The following is a 25,156-nucleotide window of genomic DNA, read 5'->3' as shown; positions in this document are numbered from 1 at the left end:
CCTGGGGAGACACAGAGACTACAAAGCCACGAGGAGAAAGGCTGTGAACATGAAGGGGCAATGAAGCAGAGTGAATCCCTATAAACAGACACTCACTATGGAAATCAAGAAGATGGACAGACAGCACTTCTACAGCTAAGACATCCATTTCAGAGTTGGGAGATGGGCACATCGAGGAAAAGAAAAATCATGCCAACAGGGTAACTAACATAACCCCCTGCTTGAGGCACATAAACCAAATGCATTTGATAATTCCTGTTTTTGTTTGTTTGCCTTTTCAGGCTCCCTTGGGACTAACACTATTCCTAGAAGAAGATAAAATCAAGTTAACCTGACTATTCCTTACTGCTGGGGTCTTAAGTCTGTCAAAAATGTAAGTAGACAGTGACCCCAAATCACATACCGTAAATACAAGTTAATTCATCTATAGATTTCCTTCACTCTTTTATGTTACAAAAGTAACAGAAATTGTACTCTGTGTGTGTTTATGGTCCTACACATTATACAAATGTATTGCTGCTCTATAAGCTTTTATGTTTGATATAATTTAGGGGTTGGAGGGGAATTAGGCTTTAACTGTCCTTCTGCAATTCAGTAACAACCTACCTCCTGACTGGACACACTGAACACGAGGTCTGCTCAAAATTTAACCTGCCAGAGATAGTTACATCAGTGACTTTAGTTTCTTTTTAAACTTTCACTTTATTTCCTTTAATAGGAAATATATCCATAAGAAAGTAACCTAAATGAAGATAAGGAACTTTGTTTTGTTCAGTGCTGTACTAGCTACCTACTAGTGCTCTGGGCACTCAGCAAATGCTTCAGACAAAAAGTATATAAAAATAATGGCCCTCTAATATGTGTTGAATGAATGAATGAACATATAACATCACTGGTCCACCTGCCTATCTCTCTGGACAGATGTCGAAGCATCTGACTCTGAACGTCCCTTAGTACTTAACATAACAAAGTCAAGCCAAGAAAGGAGGCAGAGATGACCAATATTTTCCCAGCTTGGTTTGAAGACTAAATTGGAAGGATTTCCGCTGAGCCCCTCACTCCTGTCAGAACTCTTCAGGGCTACCCAAGTACCACGCAGCCACGACTGGGTACGTAACAGGGTCCTCTATTCCTCGTGGCTCACTGCCGCCCACTCCTTTCATACAAAGTGCCTCTTCCTCTTGCTCTTCAACCTCCTGGCTGGCTTTTCAGGTCCTAACGTGTCTGTTCTGCCCCATCACAGAATATTTACACATGCTGCTTAATGGGCTTCTAACACCCCTCTTCACCCAGATAAATCATGTTCGTTTCAGCCCAGCTCTGCTACGGCAAAGGACACTTCCCTGGCTCAGTCCCCCTACTGATGGCTGTCATAACACAGGCCTCCTTCCTTTCTATTAATCAGCAGTGGTCACTTCACACATACATGAGTGATCATGAAGTTAACCTCCATCTCGTTCACTGGACTGTAAGCCCCTCAAGGCTAGGGACGGTGTCTGGATTCTGTCAAAGCGTGTGTCCACTGAGACCCAGAATGAGGCCTGTGCTCGAGATATATGCAGTAGAACTTTCTACAATGACTGAATGGGCAAGAATACCAGAGCCAGAATCTATTTGTATGGAAGACAGAGAGGACAGGACACAGGACATCAGACAGACAAGGAAGCGAGGAGATGACAGCGAGGGTGGCAGGCAGACAAGAGGGAACGAGTGACAGGGGCAGGCAGCACCAAGTCCCCTGACACTGAAGAGGAAGGACTACATTGTCGGTCTGAGGCAGGAGAGACCTGGGCAGCATGGTGGGAGACACTCAGCAGAGGCACTCAGGCATGGGCAGCCCTCCACAGCTTAACAGGTTCAGGCCAAAACAGAGGCAGGGAAAGGAAGAAGCAGGGACAAACAGAACACAGGAGGAAAGGAAGGGCAACCTGCGCAAGGCCAGGCTTGCCAGTTCTATGCCGAACTCATGACACACCAGGGCTGCAGATACATGCTCACACAGAGACGACACCCGAAACAGAATACAAGGAGAGCACGCACGACTTGAAAAGGGAGATAGGAGAACACCGCAGGATCCACATGAAGCCTGTTTACCCGTCAATAAAGGTTCGGGAGGAAGGCTGGTCAGTCTTGCACATTATGTATTGATAAAGCTTTTGGCTCACCAGCATGCCCCACCAGAGCTGACTGAAGGAAGGCATCTTGGATAAACTAAGCATCCTTCATTGACCTCAGGCACCCTAATATCGGGAAACCCATGTACTGAGAGCCAGGCAGGCGGGAAGACGGCCGAGAGCAGTCGGCAAGCTGTGATCGTAGCGTGGCACAGGGCTGAGGCCTGCCCTCACAAACTCCCTCAGGGGCAGCTACACTGGGGCATCTAGTTCCACAGAGCTCGAGCGGTTACCTTCAAACAAGAGACCACTACAGGTGCTCAATAAATATAAAAGCAATCTGTCCTGAGATAGGAGTTTTTAGCCTAGAGATTCAAGGGTGGGAGGTTTGGGGTAAGGATATCTGTGAACCCTGAGACGGAATGCCAATTTCAGAACATCTGTGTGTATGTATTTTCTCCTTGGGGAAGGTGGTCTGTAATTTTTTTTTAATTAGATATTTAAAGGAGCTCTTAGCCAGCGCCTTTCCTCTAAAGATTCAGAACCACTGTTGTAAGATAAAATCTACATGCTAAAATTAAATTTGACATTTAAACTAAAATAAGAACCACTTAGGGGCACCTGGATGGCTCGGTTGGTTGGGCCTCCAACTTTGGCTCAGGTCATGATCTCGCAGTTCATGAGTTCAAGCCCCGCGTCGGGCTCTGTGCTGACAGCTCAGAGCCTGGAGCCTGTTTCGGATTCTGTGTCTCCCTCCCTCTTTCTCTCTGCCCCTCCCCTGCTCATGCACACTGGCCCGCTCTCTCTCAAAAATAAATATTAAAAAAAAATTTTTTTTTAAATAAGAACTACCTAGAAACAACATTTCTGGAGCACTCAGTCTGTTAAGTGTCTGACTTTGGCTCATGTCACCATCTCGCAGGTCATGAGTTCAAGCCCCGCATCAGACTATCTGCTATCTGCACAGAGCCCACTTTGGACCCTCTGTCCCCCTCCCACTCTGCCCCTGCCGTGTCTCGCTCTCTCTAAACAAACACTAAAAAAAAACAAGAAACAACACTTCCACTTTCTGAAGATTTTAACATTCCTCCGTTAGGGGGTGGAATGGGGCCTGAAGTCCTTCATCCAAACATAATCTTCGGTAAAATTTAAAATAATACACCAAAAATTTTATTAATTTTTAGAAAACACAATTTTTTACAGTTTTCACCCCCTCCATCAAACAAGGGTTTTCAAGTTATTTTAAAGCTCTGATTCTCAATAGTTTTTGGACTCTTCTGAAGGATAGCTGGGGATACTCTCCAGAGAAACGTATGTAAGCATATGTGCTCATTTATGTAGGGGTTCCACTGACGCCAGCTCATTTCAACTCTTATTTTGCAGCAAATATACCACCTTATTAGCATACTGGCATTTTAAAGGAAAACTCAGGACAGAAAGGAGGATGGTAACATTTTCGTAGTTTATACGTAAGTTAGACTGTATGTTACATAGTATTTTTCTGGAACTGGAAAAATAAGTATCTCAAAATCAGATTATTTTAAAGTGGCTCTTTAAAATTTAAGAGCCACCGATTGCACAAGCATTTTTATTTTAATGTTTGTTTTTGAGAGAGAGAGACAGAGCGTGAGCAAGGGAGATACAGAGAGAGGGAAACACAGAATCCGAAGCAGATTCCAGGCCCCAAGCCGTCAGCGCAAAGCTCGACGCTGGGCTCGAACTCAAGAACTATGAGATCATGACCTGAGCTGAAGTCGGACACTTAACTGACTGAGCCACCCACGCGCCCCTACATGAGCATTTTAAGAGTATTCACACATATACCAAGGAAACTTCTGGACTTATTTTCAATCCACACAATTTAAACCACAGTAAAGGGTAGGCTCTCATTTTAAATCTCTCTGAAGAAATACTTTCAGTCTTCAAAAATAACAGACTGATTAGGAAACAACACTATTCCCCTGGAGAGGACACTGGAAGCAAAACGTCTCTTACAGTGGCAGTTTGTAACAAAAGGCTCCACGTTTCCTGAACGCGAGGCGTACTTCGTCCCTTCATCTACAATACCCACAACGCTCCACGGATCAGATCCCCTCTTGGGGCAATGCCATCGATCCCAGCTCCTTGCACTCACTCACCAGTGCGCCCAGCCCTGTCGAGGAGCCCACCTACCTTGCATGTCAAAGACCGGGTGCAGGGCTTCTTGGTGTCGAGATCAATGACCCCACAGTGTATGTCAGGATCAAACTCTCTTTCTGCCAAAAGCACACAGACATTACAATGGGCTCATCGATGGGCTCATCCTTCATTAGTTTTGACAACAGTAGAACGATTCTCAAAACAGGCACATTCTAACTTGAATAAAATCTACGACATCATCAATAAATATAAAATAGACAACGTGCGAGTGCTGCCAAGCCGCAGCAAGAGACGCCACAAAGAGCGCGGGGGACTACTGCCATCGCTTGACAGGAAAGGAAGTGTGCGTGTCAGCGTTCCTGCCGCGCTCCATTCAGAAAGACACCGCTCGAAAGCTATTTTTACATCACCCACAGACACGTGTACTTTAAAAGCAAGAGTGAAGAGCAAAGGCAGAGCACCTAAGGAACTTCCACGTAAAGCTGAAGCTGACCAGTTTTGAAAAAGCGGACCTGCAGACAGCAGTCCATTTGCTTCCTCGTAAATAGCCAATTACATACAGAGAAACACGAAGAGAAAAAATGTGAAGTTACCTGATAATCTCTTATTTAAAAATTTCCTGTTACTGGAATTATCTTCAGACTTTTTTTCCAGAGTGGATGGTGCGGGAAGCCCTTTGCCATTCAGAATCTGTCCAGGTGAAGGCAAGGTTGGCTTTGGTATCGAGGGGCAGTTAAGGCCAGGCTTGACTGAGGAACTCACAGTAGCAGGACAGGTCGGCCCCACCGTAGATTTCAGTAGTGTGCCGTCCATCTTCGGATGAATCTTCTCCACTTTGACAGAGGGCGTCATGCTGTCACAGGGGGAAGCGGAACATCAGCACCCGAGTGCGCCAGCAGCCCCAGGTAAAGGGTGAGCTAGAGGGCTGAAGTCAGAGCCCAGATCTACCCACGCCCTGCACAGGGCTAGGCTCCCAAAGGCGACTTCTGAAAATGTGTCAGGACTACCCAGTAAACTCAGTACAATTCACGTTCATTCAATCTAGAAGCCCTTCTGGTGAGGCAAAAAAACTCCAGCGGACCATCAGATTGACGTGGTCTTTCATCATCCAGGACAATCTTACGCATGAGTCCACAGGGGAACTAAGCCTGATACCCAACTCAATTCCTGCAAGACGCAAAACGGCAAAGGGTCTAAAAGGACCAGAGACTATCTGTAAAACCTTTAGAGAATATCTTCAGAGAACTATCATTTTAAAGAAAGGATCCATCAAAACAAATCAAACTGAGTGAACAGGGGCAAGAATAACTGGAGTTAGATAGTATGTCCAAGAAATGTCACTAAAGACATACATGAATTCAAATGAGCCTAACCAGATCTCTGAGAAGAGGCTCTCTGCCCATCAGTGAGGGACACCCATGTTTAGTTATGTAATGTGTCACTGAAGTGATAATTCTCTAGTCTCTGAAAAAAGTTTCTATAATAAGAGTTCATAATATAAGTGTCTGGCACACAGCTGGTGAGCACTGAATACCTGTGCCACTAAGAAAGAATTAATTTTTCTGGGAATCTTACTGACACTAGCATTTGGATGGCAAATGTTGGTATGGAGCTACCAGTTGGCCTGGTCCCCCTCTTAAACCCAGCTCCAAATAAAGAAGATTCAGACTGATGAGGTTTTCTAAACTTTGTTCAGTAGAGTCCGTGCTCAAACAGCTGTTAAGCTGGCGAGTGACTTACACATAGCACTGGCATTTTCTTTGGCTTTCGGAAAGGTCCAGGAACAAAAGCCAAGCTTGCTGTACTTGTACTTCTGACAAATGAGCAGAGGCTGGGGGGGGGGGGGGGGGGGAGGGCGGGGCTTAGCAACCAGGACAAACAGCACCAAACAGCTGTACCTGGAACAGCCCGACAGCAAGAGACGCACTGCAAGAAGCGATGGCCTCTCCCAGCTGGCAAGGTCCGTGAGCGGCAGCAGGTGCTAGATACTGCCCTGAGATTAGCCAGGTTAGCAGACCTTGGGACGGAGATGTGGGGCATACCCTCCAAAGGGAGGCAGGCCAGGGAAAAGCCACCCGCCACCAGGGCTGAGGGCTACCATGACGAGGCAAGATAGGTTTCTGTGGAGTACGTGGCTGAGCCCTCACGTGACCGCACGGCACCTGGCAGCCTACAAATCCACTGTGCAAACGTGCCAAAGCCTTGCCTGGTGGTGTGAACTTCCTCTGGTCTTCCCTCATCACTACTGTGATGTGAACCCAAGACTGGCGGGGGGTGGGGTGAGGAGGGGATGGGAGGAAGGCATTGTTTCCCTGTCTGCTTTGCAGGCTCCAGAAAATCCCAGAACAGCATCTGGGATTCACCTCACTTTTTTATTCCTACCGTTATCAATGGTAGCAGCAGAAGCACCAGTGTCCATTCATTTACTGTCTCCTATGGGTCAGACACGACGCCAGGCGCTTGAGACTGCTGTATTAATTCTACTTCTCCCAATAACTGCACACTGGCTGTTACTCTCCAACTGTGAGAGCAACGGGGCCTTGTTCAAAGCCCTGCAGTTAGAAAGTGATAGAAAGGGCGTGTGAACCCAGGCCTGTCTGCCTGCAGAGTCTGGCTAAAGCTCCTCGACCGCATTACGTGTCCTTCATCCTTATCTGCAAAATGGGCATAACAACCAGACCTGTTTCATAAGGTTGTTGTGATAATGAAATGACATCCCACAAAAAGAGCCAAGTTTCCACAGCTGGCGCACAAGAAAGAGTCAATCAGTAAGTACCGCTGACCTTATTACTGCTGTTGCTGTTTTGTGAAGTCTCCCAAAATACGACAGGGAAACAAAAGGAAACAACACACACTTGACTTTCCCCAAAGCAGGAGCTCTTTCACATGATTCACAACACTTTCAGGTGCTACTGGTGTGCCCAGTTCCACAACAGGCAGGGAAGCTCGAAGAACCCTCTGGGCCATACTCACATTCTACCATGGGGGGCTCTACTTTGCTGAATGGGATGCATTGGCCTGGTGTTCCCCCTGAGGTGCAATTTCTCTTTGGGTGATTTCAGCAACTTGGAACTTAATGAGGATGCGCCTAGAACACCTCCACTGGAAGAACGGTTGCTTCCACTTCCGCTGCCTCCTTTGCTTTTGGACAGAGAAGGGAAGAAGGGAAATACTGAAGTGGGAGGAGCGGCCCAAGAAGGCTTGCTGGACGAGCTGTGTCTTCTTTCTGAAAAGAAAAACAGGAAAAAAAAAAAAAAAAAAGACACTGTTTCAGGCAAGTCTCCAATGGAATCCTGGAAGAGTCCCCTGAAATCAACACATTTAGGTTCAAATATGCGTCACTAAGTGAAAATATATTTCACTCAGCAGCTTTCAGAAACGGCTTATCTAGGCCTCACAGACTTATTTAGGATTCTAGGAACTGGTCCTTCTGCTTCGGAAACATCTCAGCATAAAGCGGTTTATCACACGCAGATAGCCATTAGGAAATTAAAGAGCCATTCTAAACCTGAGAATATTTGGTTTTGTATACTAGAAATGAACCTCACTCGCTCCAACAAGGAGTCAGAGAGGCAAATTATTCGTTCATCCACGCAGCTATACGAGCTGACACCACACCGATTCCTTTCTTCCTTTCTAGCACAGCATCTTTCCAATTTTTTGAATCGCAAATGTCAAAAAACGAGTTGTACCTTAATTTTTTTTCTGTCACTACCCACTAGCATGTGACGCCAAATAAGAATGTTTCTAGGGTTATTTTATCATCCTCTGAACCTGTGCTGAAATTTTCCAGTGAATCACTTTACTCCCTCTTTTGTAATAATCTCACTTGGGTACAGATGGCATAGCTTTGGTTCACACTGCTAAGATGCCAAAGGCAGAAGACAAAAATACCACGAGGAGCTACGCTGGTTTTTTAAACCCGGAAGTAATTCATAGTTAAGTACAGACTACACAGGTTTACCTGAAAATAAGTCTACCCACTGGAGAATCAGGTTTTCTGGTCATAAAGCAATCCATACTAAATAAATTGAGAGCTGCTGAGGAATGGTACTATCTGAAACAAGTCAATTATTTAGGAACTTTATCTACTTAAGAACCTTGTGATGACTGCCTTTGATTAAACCTGTGATTTAAAATGACACATGGCAAAATAAATAAAATAAATTAAAATAAATGACACATGGCTTAGCTTTAAGTTTTAAAATGTACGTGATCCAACATTTACTTACCACTTCACAGAAGCTATATGAATATTTAAAAAATTAAGCAAACTGGAATCAGTGACTATCAGCACCGCACAAACGGTTTATTTCTAAAGTCTTTTTTTTTTTTTTTTAACCAGTCCTGAGGCTCTCTGGGAAGCTGAGATGACTTATTCCCAGAAGGCCATTAGTTCAACAATGCTTTATGAGGTATTTAAGAACCTTCCACAACAGGACAAAATTATAATGCTGATCTACAGACAAAATTCCAATTGTCCAACCAGACCGTACAAAGGCCACAAGCAAGTTAGGATGGCTAAAATGATAGTGATTTTTTTTTAGGTTTATGTATTTATTTTGACAGAGGGAGTGCAAGCGGGGAAGAGCAGAGAGAGAAGATGAGAGACAGAATCCCAAGAAAGCTCTGGATTGTAAGCGAGGAGCCCAATGCAGGGCTCATACCCATGAACCATAAGATCATGACCTGAGCTGAAATCAAGAGTCAGACAGTCAACTAACTGAGCCACCCAGGCACCCCTAAATTGACAGTGATTTTAAGCGCCTGTTGCTTTTGTGTTTTGGTTTTGTTTTGTTTTGTTTTTTACTCTGATGAAAGCTGTGTGCATGGAAAGGAAAACTAAAATAACTTAAGTTTAGTAACTTTCCAAATTTGGCATCTGAGGTTTTGGGTTTTTTTCTTCTTTTCTAATTTAGTTTCTCTCCCCTCTGTGATCCCCAAACACTATCTGAATATCCTTCCAAAGCACCAGCACTTGTCAGGCAGGACCATAAAAATCTGTTTCCAGTTCTGCCGCCTTCCTTGGATGGTGAAACTTCCTGTCTGGGTCATCTCTGCCTCTGTGAGACCTGAATTGGAGCAGACCTTCGCTTAACATGTGCACCATCAGTGCAGCTTGTCTTGTGAGGAGGAGTGATTTCAAACAGCCGTGGACCAGTAGTTCTCAACCCTGGCTACCCAGTGGCATAACCTATGAGCTTAAAAAATACTGATGCCTGAGTCCCACCCAGAGAGATTCTGATTTAACTGGTTTGGGGTGTGGTCTGGGTATGCAGGCTCTTATAAGTGCCCCTGTGTGATTCCACTGTGCAGTCAAGGTTGAGAGCAGCCTTATACTAGGCTAATGCTCCAGAACCATTAGCCACGGCTGAGTAAGTTAACACTTGTAGGGCAATGAGAACACTGCCTGGCACATGGTGCTTTCTATCAGGGTCTATTAAATAAAGCTCACTGCTGCTACCTGTCCTCAACTACTGCTTTCCGGACTTCCATCAACTGCAAATTATTTCCATCATTCTTACCAAAGCCACATAAAATAGTATTTTTTACTTAATATCTTTATTTAAATTATCAGCTCTACTGTTCTCTCCTCCTCCTCAGTCATTAGCCAGTCTCTCTCTGGGGGTATCACTGGTATTTTGGACAGGACAATTCTTGTATAGGATTTCAGGATGATCAGAGGTCCTGTCCCCTGCCCCTTAATCAGCACAGTGGTGCCCCTCTGCCAGGGGCAGCCTGAACCTACCCTCCAATCCATTCTCATATCACCCAATGTGATGCAGGGTACTACCCTCAACTGGGAACTATCTCTCCAAACAACAGTGTCTATGAAACAGTAGGTCTGATGAGCTTGTTATGTACTTTTTCTATATACATTCAAATAAATATTAAAATACTCTTCCATGGTCACCCACAGAAATCATCCTGTTTCTCATGGAGGACAAGTGTGTGCTGCAGGAGTAATAATACCATGTTTGTGGTATGAACAGGGAGAAATCTCCCAACTAAAACTTACTTTTATGAAGTACACCCCTTTTACTATTCTCTGGGGGATCAGAATTCTCAAGCAAGTGTCTTAGAGTAAATGTGATTTTAAAGTATTGGAAAAGTATTTTCTCTTGATATCAAGTGATATAAATAAGATTCTCAATCTAATGAAATACAGTTTTGCTCGTAAAGCTTATTTTCAGAAAGTAAATCTATTCTGAAGCCACTGATACACTAAGGCACAATTTGAACATAATGAAATACTGCATCTGCTTTCACAAGATTTCATCTGCAGAAAGTACTGTGCCAACGCAGAAAATGACACCTGGCTGCACCGAGTCACATGGGCATACACAAAACACAGCCCTCCCCCAAGCATCCACCATGCATCCCAGTTCACCCTGGATGTGAGGAGCCACGCCCACCCACAACTGGTGCTACAACTTTCCCTTGATCTCAGATAACCTCCGTCGACTACTTCAGAGTAACTCACAGGCTGCAGCTCTTCCAACACCTGCTTCCAGAAGCAAATGTCGGTTCGTTTTCTAGTATTCACCTATTTTTAACCATTTAATCTATGGAAAACTGTGCTACTGTTTCTGTTAGGTTCCTATCTTTTTTGTGTGAGTCACTAATGAAGTTTTGAGTGCTGTGCCCGTAACCCCATTCCCCTAATGAGTCTCATGTGGATTCTATTACACAATGTTGCACAGTGCAGTAATTTCTTAGGAATGTGTGCTGTAGGACAGCAGAACTTTCTTCAAGTCTGTCCTTGTAATTCTATATTCCCATCATAGTCCATTCCCGCCATTTTCTTCAGCTGATGCTTCTTTTCTAGTCTATTAACACTCGTTTCGGGGATTTTGCACTAGAAAAATCAAGGATCAAAGCTTTCTAGCATTAAAAATCAGCTGGTGTATCGATAACATTTATATTTTCTACTTCAGTAATAAAAGACATTTAAAAACTAAGAATGGCAATCTATTACATGAATTTCTTTCATTCATTAAAACTTGAAACAGATTGCGTCTGTGTGTGTGTGTGTGTGTGTGTGTGTGTGTGTGTGTGTGTTGCACACGCACGTGTGTGCTCGTGTATGTTAACGGATTCTGGCTGAAAAGTGCCAGCTCAAATCCTTGTCATGCTGCTGAATAAAGTTGTTCCTTCACATCATGGTCTGGTAACTTATTCTCTGGAAAGGGCGGCATCTGGCTTACTCTCTGAGAGAAAGCAAAGAGGAAAAAACATTTAATTACAGCTCAGTTGGAATCTCCCCATCCTTTCACTGTGGGCCTTTATTTTTCATAAGATTTTAAACTGGGCTTCCAGCTTAAAAAAAAAAAAAAAGTGTTTGTTCCTAGATCAAAAGAGAAATGGGCAAGTTATGGGTAGGGTTAGGGACCTTTTATTAAGTGGGCAAACTGGTGGCCAGGCGCTAAGCATAACTGCAGTGTGGCTTGGTGAGGAGTCCAAGTTGAGTTTTCAAAGCACTCCTCTCTACAGGGTCTGGCACCAGCTCAGAGAAGGCATACTCTGTTGTCCCTGGATGAGAGGGGCACTTTGAATGGCTCTAGCAAAGGGAGAGATAGTTAGGCAGCCCAAAAGACAGACAGTACAGACAGGGAAAGAGCACAGAGAGGCAGACATGGATGAGTGTGTGTGTTGTTGGGGGGGGGGGGGGGCGCTGGGGGTTTGGAGTAAACAGGGCAGACAGACGTGAAGAAAGAGGTAGAGGTGAAAGGTGGAAGAGAGGGAGAGAAAAAGAGATTGCGTGCAAGTGTATAAGAGATGGATGCGTCGGACTTTCTTCCCCCTTGTGGCTCGAACATGTGATGGCACTGAAGGGAGCGGCAGGGTATCGGGGAGGGTAAGGTAGAGGATAGCTGTCTTTATGTCTTCCAAAATGGAAAGCAACCAAGAATACTGAGCTTGCAATCTGGGATTCACGCTGAGGTTTAAAAATATACATATGTACGTGTTGATACCCAGGTACAAACCAAAAAGGAGTTCAAAGCAAATAATTAGATCTCCTTAAGTCATAAATAAATATTGCTTTGAAAATAACGAAAAATAATTCTGATGCACAAGTGTAAAAGTTAGGGCACAAACCTAAAAAGCTGTCAAAGCAAATTTTAACTTCAAACAATTCATTCTTGAAAAAAATCTACAAGGAAATACATCAAATTTTAAGCGGTTATCCCTGGGATTAGGGTGTGTGTGTGTGTGTGTGTGTGTATACATTTTTTTTTTTTTTTTGAGAGAGAAAGCGCAAGCAGGGGAGGGGCAGAGAGAGAGTCCCAAGCAGGCTCCACGAGGGGCTTAATCTCATGACCCTGAGATATGACCTGAGCCAAAATCAAGAGTTGGACACTTAACCGACTGAGCCACCAAGGTGCCCTGGGTCTATTTTTAAAAACTTCTGTATGTTGGGGCACCTGGGTGGCTCAGTCAGTTGAGTGTTCAACTTCAGCTCAGGTCATGATCTCATGGTTTGTGAGTTCGAGCCCCGCATCAGGCTCTGGGCTGATAGCTCGGAGCCTGGAGCCTGCTTTGGATTCTGTGTCTCCCTCTCTCTCTCTGCCCCTTCCCTGCTTGTGCTCTCTCTTTCTCTCAAAAGTAAATAAACATAAAAAAAATTTTAAAAAAAACCTCTGTATGTTAATTTTTCTATAATGAATTATGATTTACTTGATTATACTTTAAAAGGGGGGAAATATTCATTTGGTGTTCTAGCCTCAATTTCACACATGCCAAAATAAAGGCGTATTATCATTTGTGAGCACAGAATCAATCTGTCCCATTCTCAATGGTTATCAGGTAAGAGCAGGCAAGAGCATCTCACAGCAATTAAGACCACTTCACAAACTTGTTTTTGCTCAGGGCTCTTTTCACTAATGTTTTATATTTCAAACAACTGACTGGTTAGAAGTCTCACCTTCAACAACATTAACAACAGCTGTCACTGTCTATTGGGCATAAACCATGTGTCAGGCACCACAATGTGTAACTTACAGACGTTATCTCATTCAGTTTTGGCCATCCTTCTACAAAGCAGATACTGTTATGATCCCCTCTTCCAGATGAGCAAGCTAAGGCTTTAAAGGACTCATGTTGGTTGCCCAACACCACCCAGTTAGTTAAAAGGCATAGCTGGGATGCAATCCCAGGCAGGCTGACTCTCGTACCCAGGCTGGGCCACACTATATTCCACCTGTCCTTGTGTGGTGTTATTAGCAAGCCATAATACATGGTCCAAAGGCAGGCAGAAGGGAAAGGGAAAGGGAAAGGGAAAGGGGAAGGGGGGAGGGGGGAGGGGGGAGGGGGGAGGGGGGAGGGGGGAGGGGGGAGGGGGGAGGGGGGAGGGGGGAGGGGGGGAGGGGGGAGGGGGGAGGGGGAAGGGGGAAGGGGGAAGGGGGAAGGGGGAAGGGGGAAGGGGGAAGGGGGAAGGGGGAAGGGGGAAGGGGAAGGGGGAAGGGGAAGGGGAAAGGGGAAGGGGAAGGGGAAAGGGGAAGGGGAAGGGGAAGGGGAAGGGGAAGGGGAAGGGGAAGGGGGAAGGGGAAGGGGGAAGGGGAAGGGGAAGGGGAAGGGGAAGGGGAAGGGAAAGGGAAAGGTGAGGGTTGGGGCATATATCAGTAAGAGGCCCATCCATCTTCCCAAGGGCTCAGCAAAATAGGCTAACCGCCAGCACAAAAGACTGCAAAGGTTCAGCACACAAGGTTGAGACAGAATATTAGTAAATTCAGGATGGGGATCCAGAATCTGTTTAAGGGAAACCCAGGTTGTTGTTGAGATTTTATCTTTCCCTTTTGCAAGCTATCTATCCTAAAGATAAGCTATGCATGTCAGCCAGGATAGCTTTTTTCTTTTTTTCCTTTTTTTGCTCAGGAGGGTTTTAAACCATCAAAGATGGTTTGCAGAGTGAATTCTGGTAGAAAAGTACCCGTCAGGGCTGTCTTTCTTGCTAAAAAGCATCATTTTACAAAGTTCCCAGATGGGTCTGTTTTACTAAGAACAGCGAATACCTATTCTATAGGATTAGGCTGGCCCCCTCTGGACCAACACAATGCATGTTTCTGGTCATTCTCTGGTCTCTGGCCAGTCATGGCTGCCTTTCCAGTAAGGGATCAGAGCTGTCAGGCACAGTGTTGATGTGAGCTAAGTAATTAACTAGCCTGAACAGAATCCAAATTAAATAAAAAAAAATACTTTTGCGGGGGGGGGGGGGGGGGGCGCAACTCGGTTAAGGGTCCGACTCTTGACTTTGGCTCAAATCATGGTCTCACAGTTTGTGAGACCAAGCTCTGAGCCTGCTTGGAATTCTCTCTCTCTGCCCCTTCCCCACTTGCTCTTGCTCTCTCTCACAAAATAAATAAATACACATTAAAATATACATAAATTAAAAGTACTTTTTAAATAGATTACCTAAAAGAGCAAGAACTTTGGAATCAGAGACAGACGGGTTCAAAGCCGTGCTCTGCAACCTACTAGCTGGTAACACTGGGCAATAACCTGATTCCACCCACTTTGGCAGCCTCTTCATCTGTCGTCAAACCTACCCTGCAGGGCAGGGCTATTGGGGATTAGCTAAAGGAGAGTTTTAGAGCCCAAAGCTCAGGGCCGACTACAGACCAGGCACTGGGAACTCAGCAGGCACTAAGACACATGCCCCCTGTTAATTCAGCTAATGCCAATTACAGACTCCTGTGAGAAAGGCATGCTGATTATCAAAGCAGGCAGAAATCACTTACAAACAAACCTAACCCACTTTATCTTCTCCCGTGGAGTACAGGTAGAAGCTACATATTTAGTTTCTGTGTCAATCCAAGCTCTTCTCATAAAAGCTCAGAGGAATAACTTTTAGAATTCATTCACAAATGATTACATTCACACCAAACAAAAAAGGAATGCTCATTTGAGCTAAAGTTATTTTGAAAATAAAAATTTGGTTCATTTTCCTGATGGAAACGAGTCATATTCAGGAGGAAATGCAGGTGATGGAACGGAATGAAGGGAAGGTCTCAAATTCAGCTTATGGATCCAAAGGCGGATATTTTAGGCAGATTATTGAAGAAATGATTCCTAAAACTCACCAACTTATCTCTAAATGAAACTCACCCTTTTGGACAGATCTGGTCAGGTAAGGTTAAAAAGAGTGTGTACTCTGTATGCAATGGCCTTATGAAAAATATCAATCCACACTTTAAGGAATGTATGATTTCATGGGGTCTTTGACAGTCCCATCCCACTAATACTCTAGAATTGCTCCCTTTTAAAATAAGGGGTTTGTCTGTTTGTTTTAAATAATCAAGCTCACACATGGCTATAAAACGTTAAATGCACGCATATGGATTATTTGGCCAGGCATAGCAAGTAATCCCTGCATGTAACAAAAGGTTCAGTTTAGAAAGTTAGGGTCATTCATTTAAGCAGGCCCTTCACAGAATTTATTAAATTGCTTATTTTGATATCCAGATTGAAAAATAACTGAATGTTATACTGCCAGCTCCCAATTAACCCAAACTGTCATAAGTGCACTTTCGGGCTGCCAACACAACTCCTGAAGGGTCAGCTGGCATTAGCGGTCTTTCTTAAAGATGACCCCTATAAAAACATCTAAGGTCGGGAAACTATAAAGGAAGACTACATATATATTTTTCAACTCTCAGAGCGTCTTCTTTCCACATCTACTTTGCACATCAGTGTTTTCCCTAAGACTTTTGACCTTCAAAGCTGAATCCCATTCCAGATCTTTCGTCGTTTCTGCACCTTACCTAGACTATTATTTACTTAATATATTCTTCAAAATTCAGTGACTGACTAGGCATATCTAATTTAGCATTACCCTCAGCAATTTCTGTGAAGCCGTGACTTCGGTTTGACAAAGTACTTCTGTTTTTTTCCTAATAATTATTAAAAAACAAAACAAAACTGGCATACCATGTAAATTCACACCATGGACATGAAGCATTAATGATGTGCTCACTACTTCCACTGTCAGCTTTTCCCTGTAAACTTCCTTCTTCTTATGTAAAGGCACCCGCGTGTGTCTGACCAGCAAACGTGTTCCTACCCTACTCCCTGTCCTCACAGTTTCTCTTTAACCCAGATCTGCTTTTTCTTTGATCCAACTTCTTTAGGGTCCCTGGACACTTGATTAGACTACTCCAGAGAGAGCCTGGTGTAGTCTAATGCTAAAAAACACCCAACGGACGAAGACTGTCTCTGTAACATTCAAATCTCACATTGGGGAATCCCAAACTGACCTCTGACAGGCAGTGCCTCAAAGGACAATTAGCCAAAATTGGAGCTGGGAGGCAGCCTCAGAAAAGCATGCTTAGGTGGGTTACAAACAGCAATGAAAAACAGTGAGGAAGAAAAACTCTTTACCACAAAGCACTCAGCATCATTTCCACTAGAGAGATTTAATTGAAAAGGATGATTTCAACACTGGCTGCCCTAACAAATTAGTCTCCAACTGCGACTTCTGCCAAATGCATTTCTCCTCCCCCTAATGCAGAGGTGCTTTTAAATTAAAACATAAGGGGAAAGTGCAGAAAAGAGAGTCATTTACAGCACTTGGGCTACTTGAAACAACTTTTCACCAAAGGTCTATAATCAAATTATCAAGCTCTTCAAGCCAGTGCTTTATGATGAAAATAAAAGCCCCACGAAAAGTATTCCGGGTCTCCTGGCACTTCCACGTCTCTGGGCAGGGTGCGCCCTGCAGCATCCCCATTCACACTAGCGGCATGAAAGAGAACAGATCACAAAGGGCAGATTACAAGGGAGAACGACTCGGACTCCAGTGGGGGAAGGGACAGGCGTGAATGGATTGTAAATAATGTTGCTAAGAAGGGAGCAGAAATATGGCAACTTCAAATAATCCTCTTGCCAGGAATTCTTCCCGTGGGGACTGTTCTTTCCGTACTTTGCTTTCAAGTGAGAAATATGAAAAACTTACTGAATATCTGGGGGTCCTCCTCCCCTGCCATCTTAACTTCTGGCTTTTGCAAACACTGCTAAAATGGCTTTTTAAAAATCCAAGTTTTTTTTATTAAAGTAGATGAAATGATAGAGAAAAAAGAAGAGGTGCTGAAGGGTAGGTACACCAGAGATCACCTTGGTCGTGAGTGTGAAGCATCATTTCTTCATAATCACCGTCATAAGAAAGCTTGTTTTAAGGAAGAGTGAATGGTCGGAATGATCAGTTCATTTCCTTAATGGGGCCCTTCCTATGCTCTCGCAACCCTGTTCAAGGTACAGACTCTGAACTGCGGGTTATCATCATGATCTCCAACAGGCACACAAAGATGTTTTCAGTGAAAGCACCTTTGGGGAAAAGGCAGCTTCTACCTTGAGCGAAACGCAGCCACCAAACTCTAATTTTCTGCCACCATTTCTGACTATGGGCTATCATGCAACGAATGGCATGCTGGCTGACACTTCTACTTTGCTAACAGCCCTAAGGACCTCTCTCTGCTGTGCTCAGGAAGCACAGTGTTACCCAAAGGATGCTGGCAGAGTATAGCAAGCAACCACCCTGCCTGAAACAAACATGATCTCACCGAGTGATGTGCACAACACTGTCGCCGAATTCATTCCCGTCTCCCTCCCACTCCATCAATGACTTGAAATGTTTGTGTTTCTCCGGTATCGGCATGTGAAAAGAAAAAAGAGCCAAAACCAAAAATCGAACAGTCTCTAGTTACTTCTGATTTAATCCTCCACTGGTTAGGGAATGAAGCATCCTACAGTTCAGTGATCTAACATTAGAAGTTTAATCTCCCAAAATTTGTTATAGAGCATGTGTGGTTCAGGCATCAATATACTCAGTCCTTCCACAAACTTCTCTCTAGTCACATGTTGGGCCTTGGTCACAGTTTTACCCAAATGAAAGACACAAAGCTATATCAAAATGCAAAAAGGAATTAAAAAAAAAAAAAGGATGCCTTTACCACTGCAATCCAAATTTTACACACACACTCACACATACACACGTAGGAAAGACAGAATTAAAGGAAACCGGTAAAAGTCAAATTCAAGTTCTCTTTTTCATTGTTTTTGTTTGGTGTGTTTTTAAAAATGAAAACTGCTGTGCAGGAACCCCCACAGGGAACATGGTCTTCCCAGGCCAAAAAAGAGTAGCAAGTCCAAGGTGCAAAGGAACGACGGCATCACCTACTGCAAAGTGCTGCATCGAGTCGAAGTCACATTCTTATCGCTAGTCCCTGCTAATTCGGTATCCTTTTAATTTCACTTTATTTTGGATGGGGGAGGGAAGGAGACAGTGAACACAGGAACACCAAAAACCTCAAACTCAGAACGCAGTCCAAAATGCCTTCTTCATTAAGCACCCTGTTTAATAAGGAACGGATGATTCATTACCTAACAATGCCAATGTTTTCAATGAGTTTGTAGCATAGGTTTGTTCCCCCCCACCCCCACCTCTGCCCGCAATGCTCCCCAAAAAGAGAAACACAGTATCTGCCCCACCTATAGGTTGGGGCTGTCAACTAATGAACATCAAAAGCAATATTCAAAAAAAAAACCAAAAAAACCAAAAAAAACCCAATATTCAAAAATGAAACTACAAAGAGCAAAACTAAAACCGCCTGACAAAAGAGAGTTTAAAAAAGATAAATTCTAGGGAATTAACAGCAATTTGGTTAAAGGTTTAAGATCTGTTTACAGTCCTTCAAACTGGTAAATTTTAACCTCAATTAAAACTATCCGGTCAAGCTCATTACTGCAGAAGCCATGAAATGTGAATCCAGTGAAAAGTAAAGAACTCAACTGTCACCTCACTCCCTGCTTACCGACAGAAGCACGAGACAGGGTAACTTGGAGAAGAGCCTCCCAACAGAGCTCAAAACAATCAGCTTGGCTGTACCGGCTACCTTGATAACACAACTGAAAAAAGTCGTCCTTTCTGGCAGTCAGTCTGTAATTAAATTTTTATACACTCAATTTAAGTAACTGAATGACTTTCCAGGGCTACTGTTTGTATCTTGAAGTTGTTCTTCCTCTTGACACAGTGTTCTGCTGGAACCTTTGCTATGGATTTGAAGTATCTGACCAAACAGCTTTCAAACACATTCGACAGGAAACACTATGAACTGCTTGTCATAAAACCTCACTTACCACAAGTGAGATAAAAAACAAACAGTTAAAGCGTGTTACAACGTTCCTCCATTTTTAGAGAGCAGCGTAACTAATGCTTTCCCTGTTTTGAGATACGGGAACCGTGCGGTGCAAACCTCAGCATTTTGTTGGAGTTAATAACAAACTAGACTCCTGTCTGCGTTTGAACTTTGTCCAGATCACTCAAATGACATTTCAGAATGGCTCCTGTGGACGGCTTGCAGCAGCTAATCCCCCTTGTTGTGATTACCCGCTCGGACCCACCAGCTCTGCAGAGCTCACTCCCTCTGCCACTCCAGCAACAGACAGCCTAGGGCCTGCTGGCAGGGGAGGCCAAACGCCAGAAGGAAAGAGGCCTGCGCGAACTCCTCCCGCTCTGCTTGCTTCCATGTAATGTTAGCAAAGACCTAACCCACCTCCCGCAAGCTCATCCCCAACCGGGCCCCGGGCCAAGCCCAGCCTCTGAAAACTGCCTCGGAAAACTTACCCAGTGGAGCTTTCAGCCCTCGTGCGGAGGAAGGGCTGTTCTGGAAAGGCTTCTTGTCACCTTCCATTCACATAATCTGGTTGTGCTTCATTGCACACTTGCTACTGCAAGCTTGCATCATGACTTGGGTCTGCCCACCAACTCCAAATATGCTCCATGTTTGGTCTTATGTAACATTTGCTACTACTGTAAAAAGCACTTGAATTACAAAGGTCCTGGCAGATCAACAGAAAACAAGGGGTGGAGTCTAATTTCAACTAATATGGTCATACAAGGCGTCCTGACTGGTGTAAATTAATCCTTCTATTTGAAAGGCAACTTGCCCAAACGGGAGAAGATGGAATTTATAAATTTAACCTCCTAAAATGCGAATTTACTCACACCCTGATTTTTCTGAATACCTTTAAAATGGACACTGCTGCTTCCAGGTATATTGGAAAATTTATATGATTCATTATACAGCCTACATTTTAAGCCTCGATAAACTGGAAAGTTTTAAAGTCAATGCATTTCTACAAAGAGTCGCAGTCTTTTTCGACATTTTATTTCCCCGTGATCTATACTTAAAAATAACTAAAATTTGTCACTCTGAAGTCTACTTTCCTTTCTTAAATCTAGTAACAAAAATCTTAACTAATTTTCTATGCATATTTGTAAAATGCATCTTATTTCAGAACAATTTACACCTGACTGTCTGAAGCCTGGTGCTCAATCATTAGATGACTGACTAAAGCTAGGACCTTTTATACTTTTAATCCAAAAACTTGTCTCCCTAATGACTCTTTATAAAAAACAGTGTCTTCCTGGTCTGTTTCTCTATGTCAACCCTATTATACTCCCCATAAAACTATTCTCCTACTCTCAATCCCCAAATCTTACTGTCAAATAGACATGGAAAAAATGGCCAACTGATCTGAGTTTTATGATGATAAAGGCTGCACACATAAATAGACTCAGATGTCTGATAGTTCAGAATGAACACTTTTAAATGTCAAAAGGAGGGGGGAAATTCCTCTACAGAATCCCATCACCCCATAGAGAATATTTGGCAAGAAGTCATGAATTACATGTGTGGAAAAGATTTGGCCTGGAAGGGGTGGGAAAGAGTTGTGAGGCGTAGGAAATGGTTTCTATTAGAGCAGACACAAATTCTAAATTTATTCTAAAACAAAAGAGTAATAGCCACACTGCTTTATTTTCATGGCAAGCAATCAGATCCTGACCATGGCAACAATATTAAGATCCAGAGGGTTTTCTCAAACCTACTCCCCTCCCCCCCTCCAGGCTTCTTATAATCACATTCACACAATGCAAAGCTATAGTGGTCTTTAAAAGACTCCAGGAGGACACCAGGTAAGGGGCATCAGCAGATCAAGCACAGGATGAAAACATCTTTCAAAATTACTTAGCAAAAATAAGTTTAGATTAATTCACTGAAGGTCTTAAGCTAGAAGAAAAAACTCCATTGCTATCCTACTTGATTGCAACAGGTCTGCACCCACCCACCCTTCCCAAGGGGCAGCTGAGGAATCTCCTTGATGTCATTGGTCACAGGACAAAACAGATAAGGGGCCTTTTCTCAGACGAAGCCGCCGTTCCACATCACTGCACCTGTCAGGCCAGACCCCAGAGTCCTAGCTCTTCTCCCAGCACAAATACGTGCCTTTCTAATGTTCGCTTTTGTGGGGAAAAAATATCATTACACAACCCAGCCAATCCACGAGTTCTGATAATCAAATCTTTCTATAATCCTGGTGAAAACTAGGGTGAATTGCAACAAACCTTGTTCTTTTTTTTTTTTTTTTTAAGTTTATTTTATTTATTTTGTGAGAGAGCAAGCACAGGGAGGGGCAGAGAGGCGGGGAGAGAGAGAGAATCCCAAGCAGGGTCCGCACTGTCAGCGTGGAGCCAGATACAGGGCTCAAACTCACAAATCGAGAGATCATGACCTGAGCCACCCCGGTGTCCCTCAGCAAACATCCTTAATGGCTACAAATACATATCTATATTTTAATTTTACATATGGTTCACCATTAAACAATGTCGGGGTTAGGGGCACTGACTGCTGCCCCCCCCCCCACCAGGTGAAAAAATCTGTTAAATTTTTGACTCCCCAAAATCTTAAGTACTAAAATTCTACAGTTGGTGAGAAGCCTTACCACTGACATAAAACTACTTAATATTTTCAATGTTATATGTATTAAATACTGTATTCTTAAAATGAGCTAGAGAAGACATTATTTAGAAAGCCATAAGGAAAAGAAAAGTACATTTACGGTACTGTACTACATTTATTGAAAAAAAATCTGCGGATAAATGGGTAAAATCTGCACAGCTCAAATCCATGTTGTTCAACAGTCAATTGCATAAACAAGAGAGAAACAATTTAAACTTAAATTTTTAAGACCTATATCCAAAAAGGGATGACTGATAGTGTAAGCCAGGAAAATATAACTTTGTACAATAAGAATATATAAAAATAGGGCGCCTGGGTGGCTCAGTCGGTTGAGCGTCCGACTTCAGCTCAGGTCACGATCTCACGGTCCGTGAGTTCGAGCCCCGCGTCAGGCTCTGGGCTGATGGCTCAGAGCCTGGAGCCTGCTTCCGATTCTGTGTCTCCCTCTCTCTCTGCCCCTCCCCCATTCATGCTCTGTCTCTCTCTGTCTCAAAAATAAATAAACATTAAAGAATATATAAAAATACACAAAAGCTTGTCTTTTTCAAACACACACATTCTTCTCTCTGAATGCCCTGAGTAAAATGGTTAAGCAAATGCTTAATTAAATACTACTTTGTTCTGCTTGAACAGCATTAGTACTATTTTCATTTTTTCTTTTTCTTTTTTTTAAGTAGGCTTCACACCCAGCGTGGAGGCCAAAGTGGGATTTGAACTCACGACCCTGAGATCAAGAGTTAGATGCTTAATCCACTGAGTCACCCAGGAGCTCTGCATGATTACTATTTTCTACAAACCATCTCCCAATATCCTATCCAAATGAAGCTTATTTGGTATTAAGTTTCCCAATGATGGCTCATGTTTAAATGTCTAGGTATGGGGACATGGTCACATTTCTTTCTTCTTATGAAAAAAAAAAAAAAAAATGAAAGACTATAGACTAAAAAAAGCCTGAGACTAAAATACCATTTTAGTAGAATAATATCCATGCCTTACAGACTAAAAATTATAGGTATCGGAGGTGTTGCGGATGGCGTGCAGGCATCACATTTATTCTGGTGCACAAAGGGAGTCCTGAACTGACAAAACTCTTCCGTGAATTAGTCTGCGCACAGCAAACACGCACACCAGCAGTAGCCAGGGAGGGCAGCGCCTCAAAGGCTTGGGTTCAGGGGGCAGCTAGCCCGCAGTCTCATCACTTCCAGTTGTGCGGCCTTGGCCAAGATACTTGTGTCCCTCAGGGTCGGTGTCCTCTCTGGGGACGTGCTAAGACTGCCTCCTCCTATTGGGCCGTGGTGAGGGGTCAGAGGTGACGTACATGATACAGGGACTGACACATCTTCAGTGCTCAATAAATGTTAGCTTTTATGATTGGAATCAAGGAGAAACTGGATGGTGGGCATCATGTGAAGGAACGGGAGAAAGAGATTGCTGCTACAGAAATTAGTGATGTCCCCAGCAAATCTTGGGATTTCCTAAATCAAATCCCTGAGAGGCCGGCAGGTGTCATGTGGTGTTCAGCACAGCAACCAACAAGTTGTTGGCAGTTGGTAAAGGCTGTGCTCCTGTCACTGGTGGTAGCCAGTTCTCCAGTTTACAGGAGCCACAAGTCTCCACTGACTTCACTTCAGTGTCTCAGCAGGCCGGGCAAGTTATAATTGGCCTTAATTGGCACTTACAGGAGCTTTAACATTCCTTACCTGCTGCCAAGGAACACTTGAAAGGGGGAGAAAGTATTTTCAAACTTGGAAATACCAAGCGATTCATTCAGCTGTGGGCTTGGAAGCCTGCTATCCAGAATCAGATTAGCTTCACCAAGAAATGTTGCTATGTTATTATCCAGTGCTCATTAGGTACTCATGCCGGATTAGGAGAGGTGGGAGATGAAGTTTAAATGGGGATAATTCACCTTGGGGGTTAATACCATGCAGCAGCCTTCCTCTGGCTGCCATCATCTGATCTTTCGGTGGACGGCTCTTCAGGGCTCTGCCACACTTCATGCGTGTATCCCTTTTCAACTGTTCAAATTGTTCAAAGGCAGGGAAATAAAGTAAGTATAACCTCATGGCCTGATTTACATAGGCTTTGTGTTAACCACAGTCTGACCTCAGTCCAGTCATTATCTGATACACAAAGTGAACACTGTTAGAAGGTGACCAATCATGCCAAATGCAAGGAGGATAATGATATCAGAAATAAAACAAACAGATTCTTAAAATCATCAGTCCTGCAATTAAATTCACCCCAAAATGTTATCTTCTAGGAGCCTATACATTTTGCAGAAAGGGATCTCAGCCTAGCTGACCTAGATTTCTCCCAAAGGTAAATTCCAAGCAGGATGAATAGAAATTTCCCACAGATGCCAGGAAAATTGCCTGTGATTGCTTAAATCAATATATTTTTTTAAAATCATCACTTGTTTTGAAAGATCTCTTGAAATCCTATCGTTACATATTACTCAAACTCAGAACATCCATGCTAACACTGATAGTAAAAAAGTTTGCACTTGTTTCAGAAACTTAGTTCAGAGTTAGATCACAATCAATTACATTTGTTTGTGTGTCTGAAACACTTTAAGACACTTTAGAAGAAGAAACTGAATTTTAGAAACTGAATACTCCTGGTGGTGATATTCTCAAGCACACCTAATAGATATAAAGGATGATAGCCTTTGGGGAAAACAATCTAGTAGCAGCTATTAACAATGCATAGAAGTACCCTTTCTGACCCAGGAATCCCTTCCTGAGACTAATCCCACAGAAACAAAACCACAAATAGGTAAGGACATATGTAGGAGGATGGTTACTGCTCTTTTGTTCATGGAGGCAAAAAGGAGGAAATACGTGTATGTCCACAGAGGACTTCAATGAGGAAGCTACTGTACAGCCACAACTTAGAATAGTGAGCAACCATTAAAATGGGGCGAATAGTGTTATCCTGGCCTGTGAATAAATTCCCACGTGGTATTGCTGAGTAGAAAAGAAGCAGAAGTGTGCATCATAGAATCCATTTTCTGTAAAACTATGACCACAAGTCCTTACTAAGAAAGGATTAGATGGGCCTGAATAAATTTATTAGCATGAGAAAAATATAGAAGCATGTATATAC

At 43.4% G+C, this 25,156-nt stretch overlaps 1 protein-coding gene across 8 annotated transcripts in view; it reads right to left on the bottom strand.

Moving 5' to 3' along the window:
• The window catches only part of ATXN7 (ataxin 7), a 142,265-nt gene that overhangs the window by 15,153 nt on the left and 101,956 nt on the right, over positions 1-25,156 (bottom strand). For 7 of the 8 annotated variants that reach the window (XM_053897605.1, XM_053897609.1, XM_053897608.1 and 4 more), the window contains 3 exons: positions 7,227-7,479; positions 4,847-5,106; positions 4,287-4,369 (listed from right to left, as the gene is read on the bottom strand). In XM_053897605.1, the coding sequence (XP_053753580.1) occupies positions 4,287-4,369; positions 4,847-5,106; positions 7,227-7,479 (596 nt within the window). Of the gene's footprint in view, positions 1-4,286; positions 4,370-4,846; positions 5,107-7,226; positions 7,480-19,872; positions 20,378-25,156 lie in introns of those variants that run through there. The other variant, XM_019469831.2, reaches the window with a different exon arrangement.

This window comes from Panthera pardus, unplaced genomic scaffold (assembly GCF_024362965.1).
Source record: "Panthera pardus isolate Hobbes unplaced genomic scaffold, ASM2436296v1 HiC_scaffold_8, whole genome shotgun sequence".
NCBI classification, from domain to species: Eukaryota; Metazoa; Chordata; class Mammalia; order Carnivora; family Felidae; genus Panthera; species Panthera pardus.
This window is presented reverse-complemented; position numbering and strand designations above follow the sequence as displayed.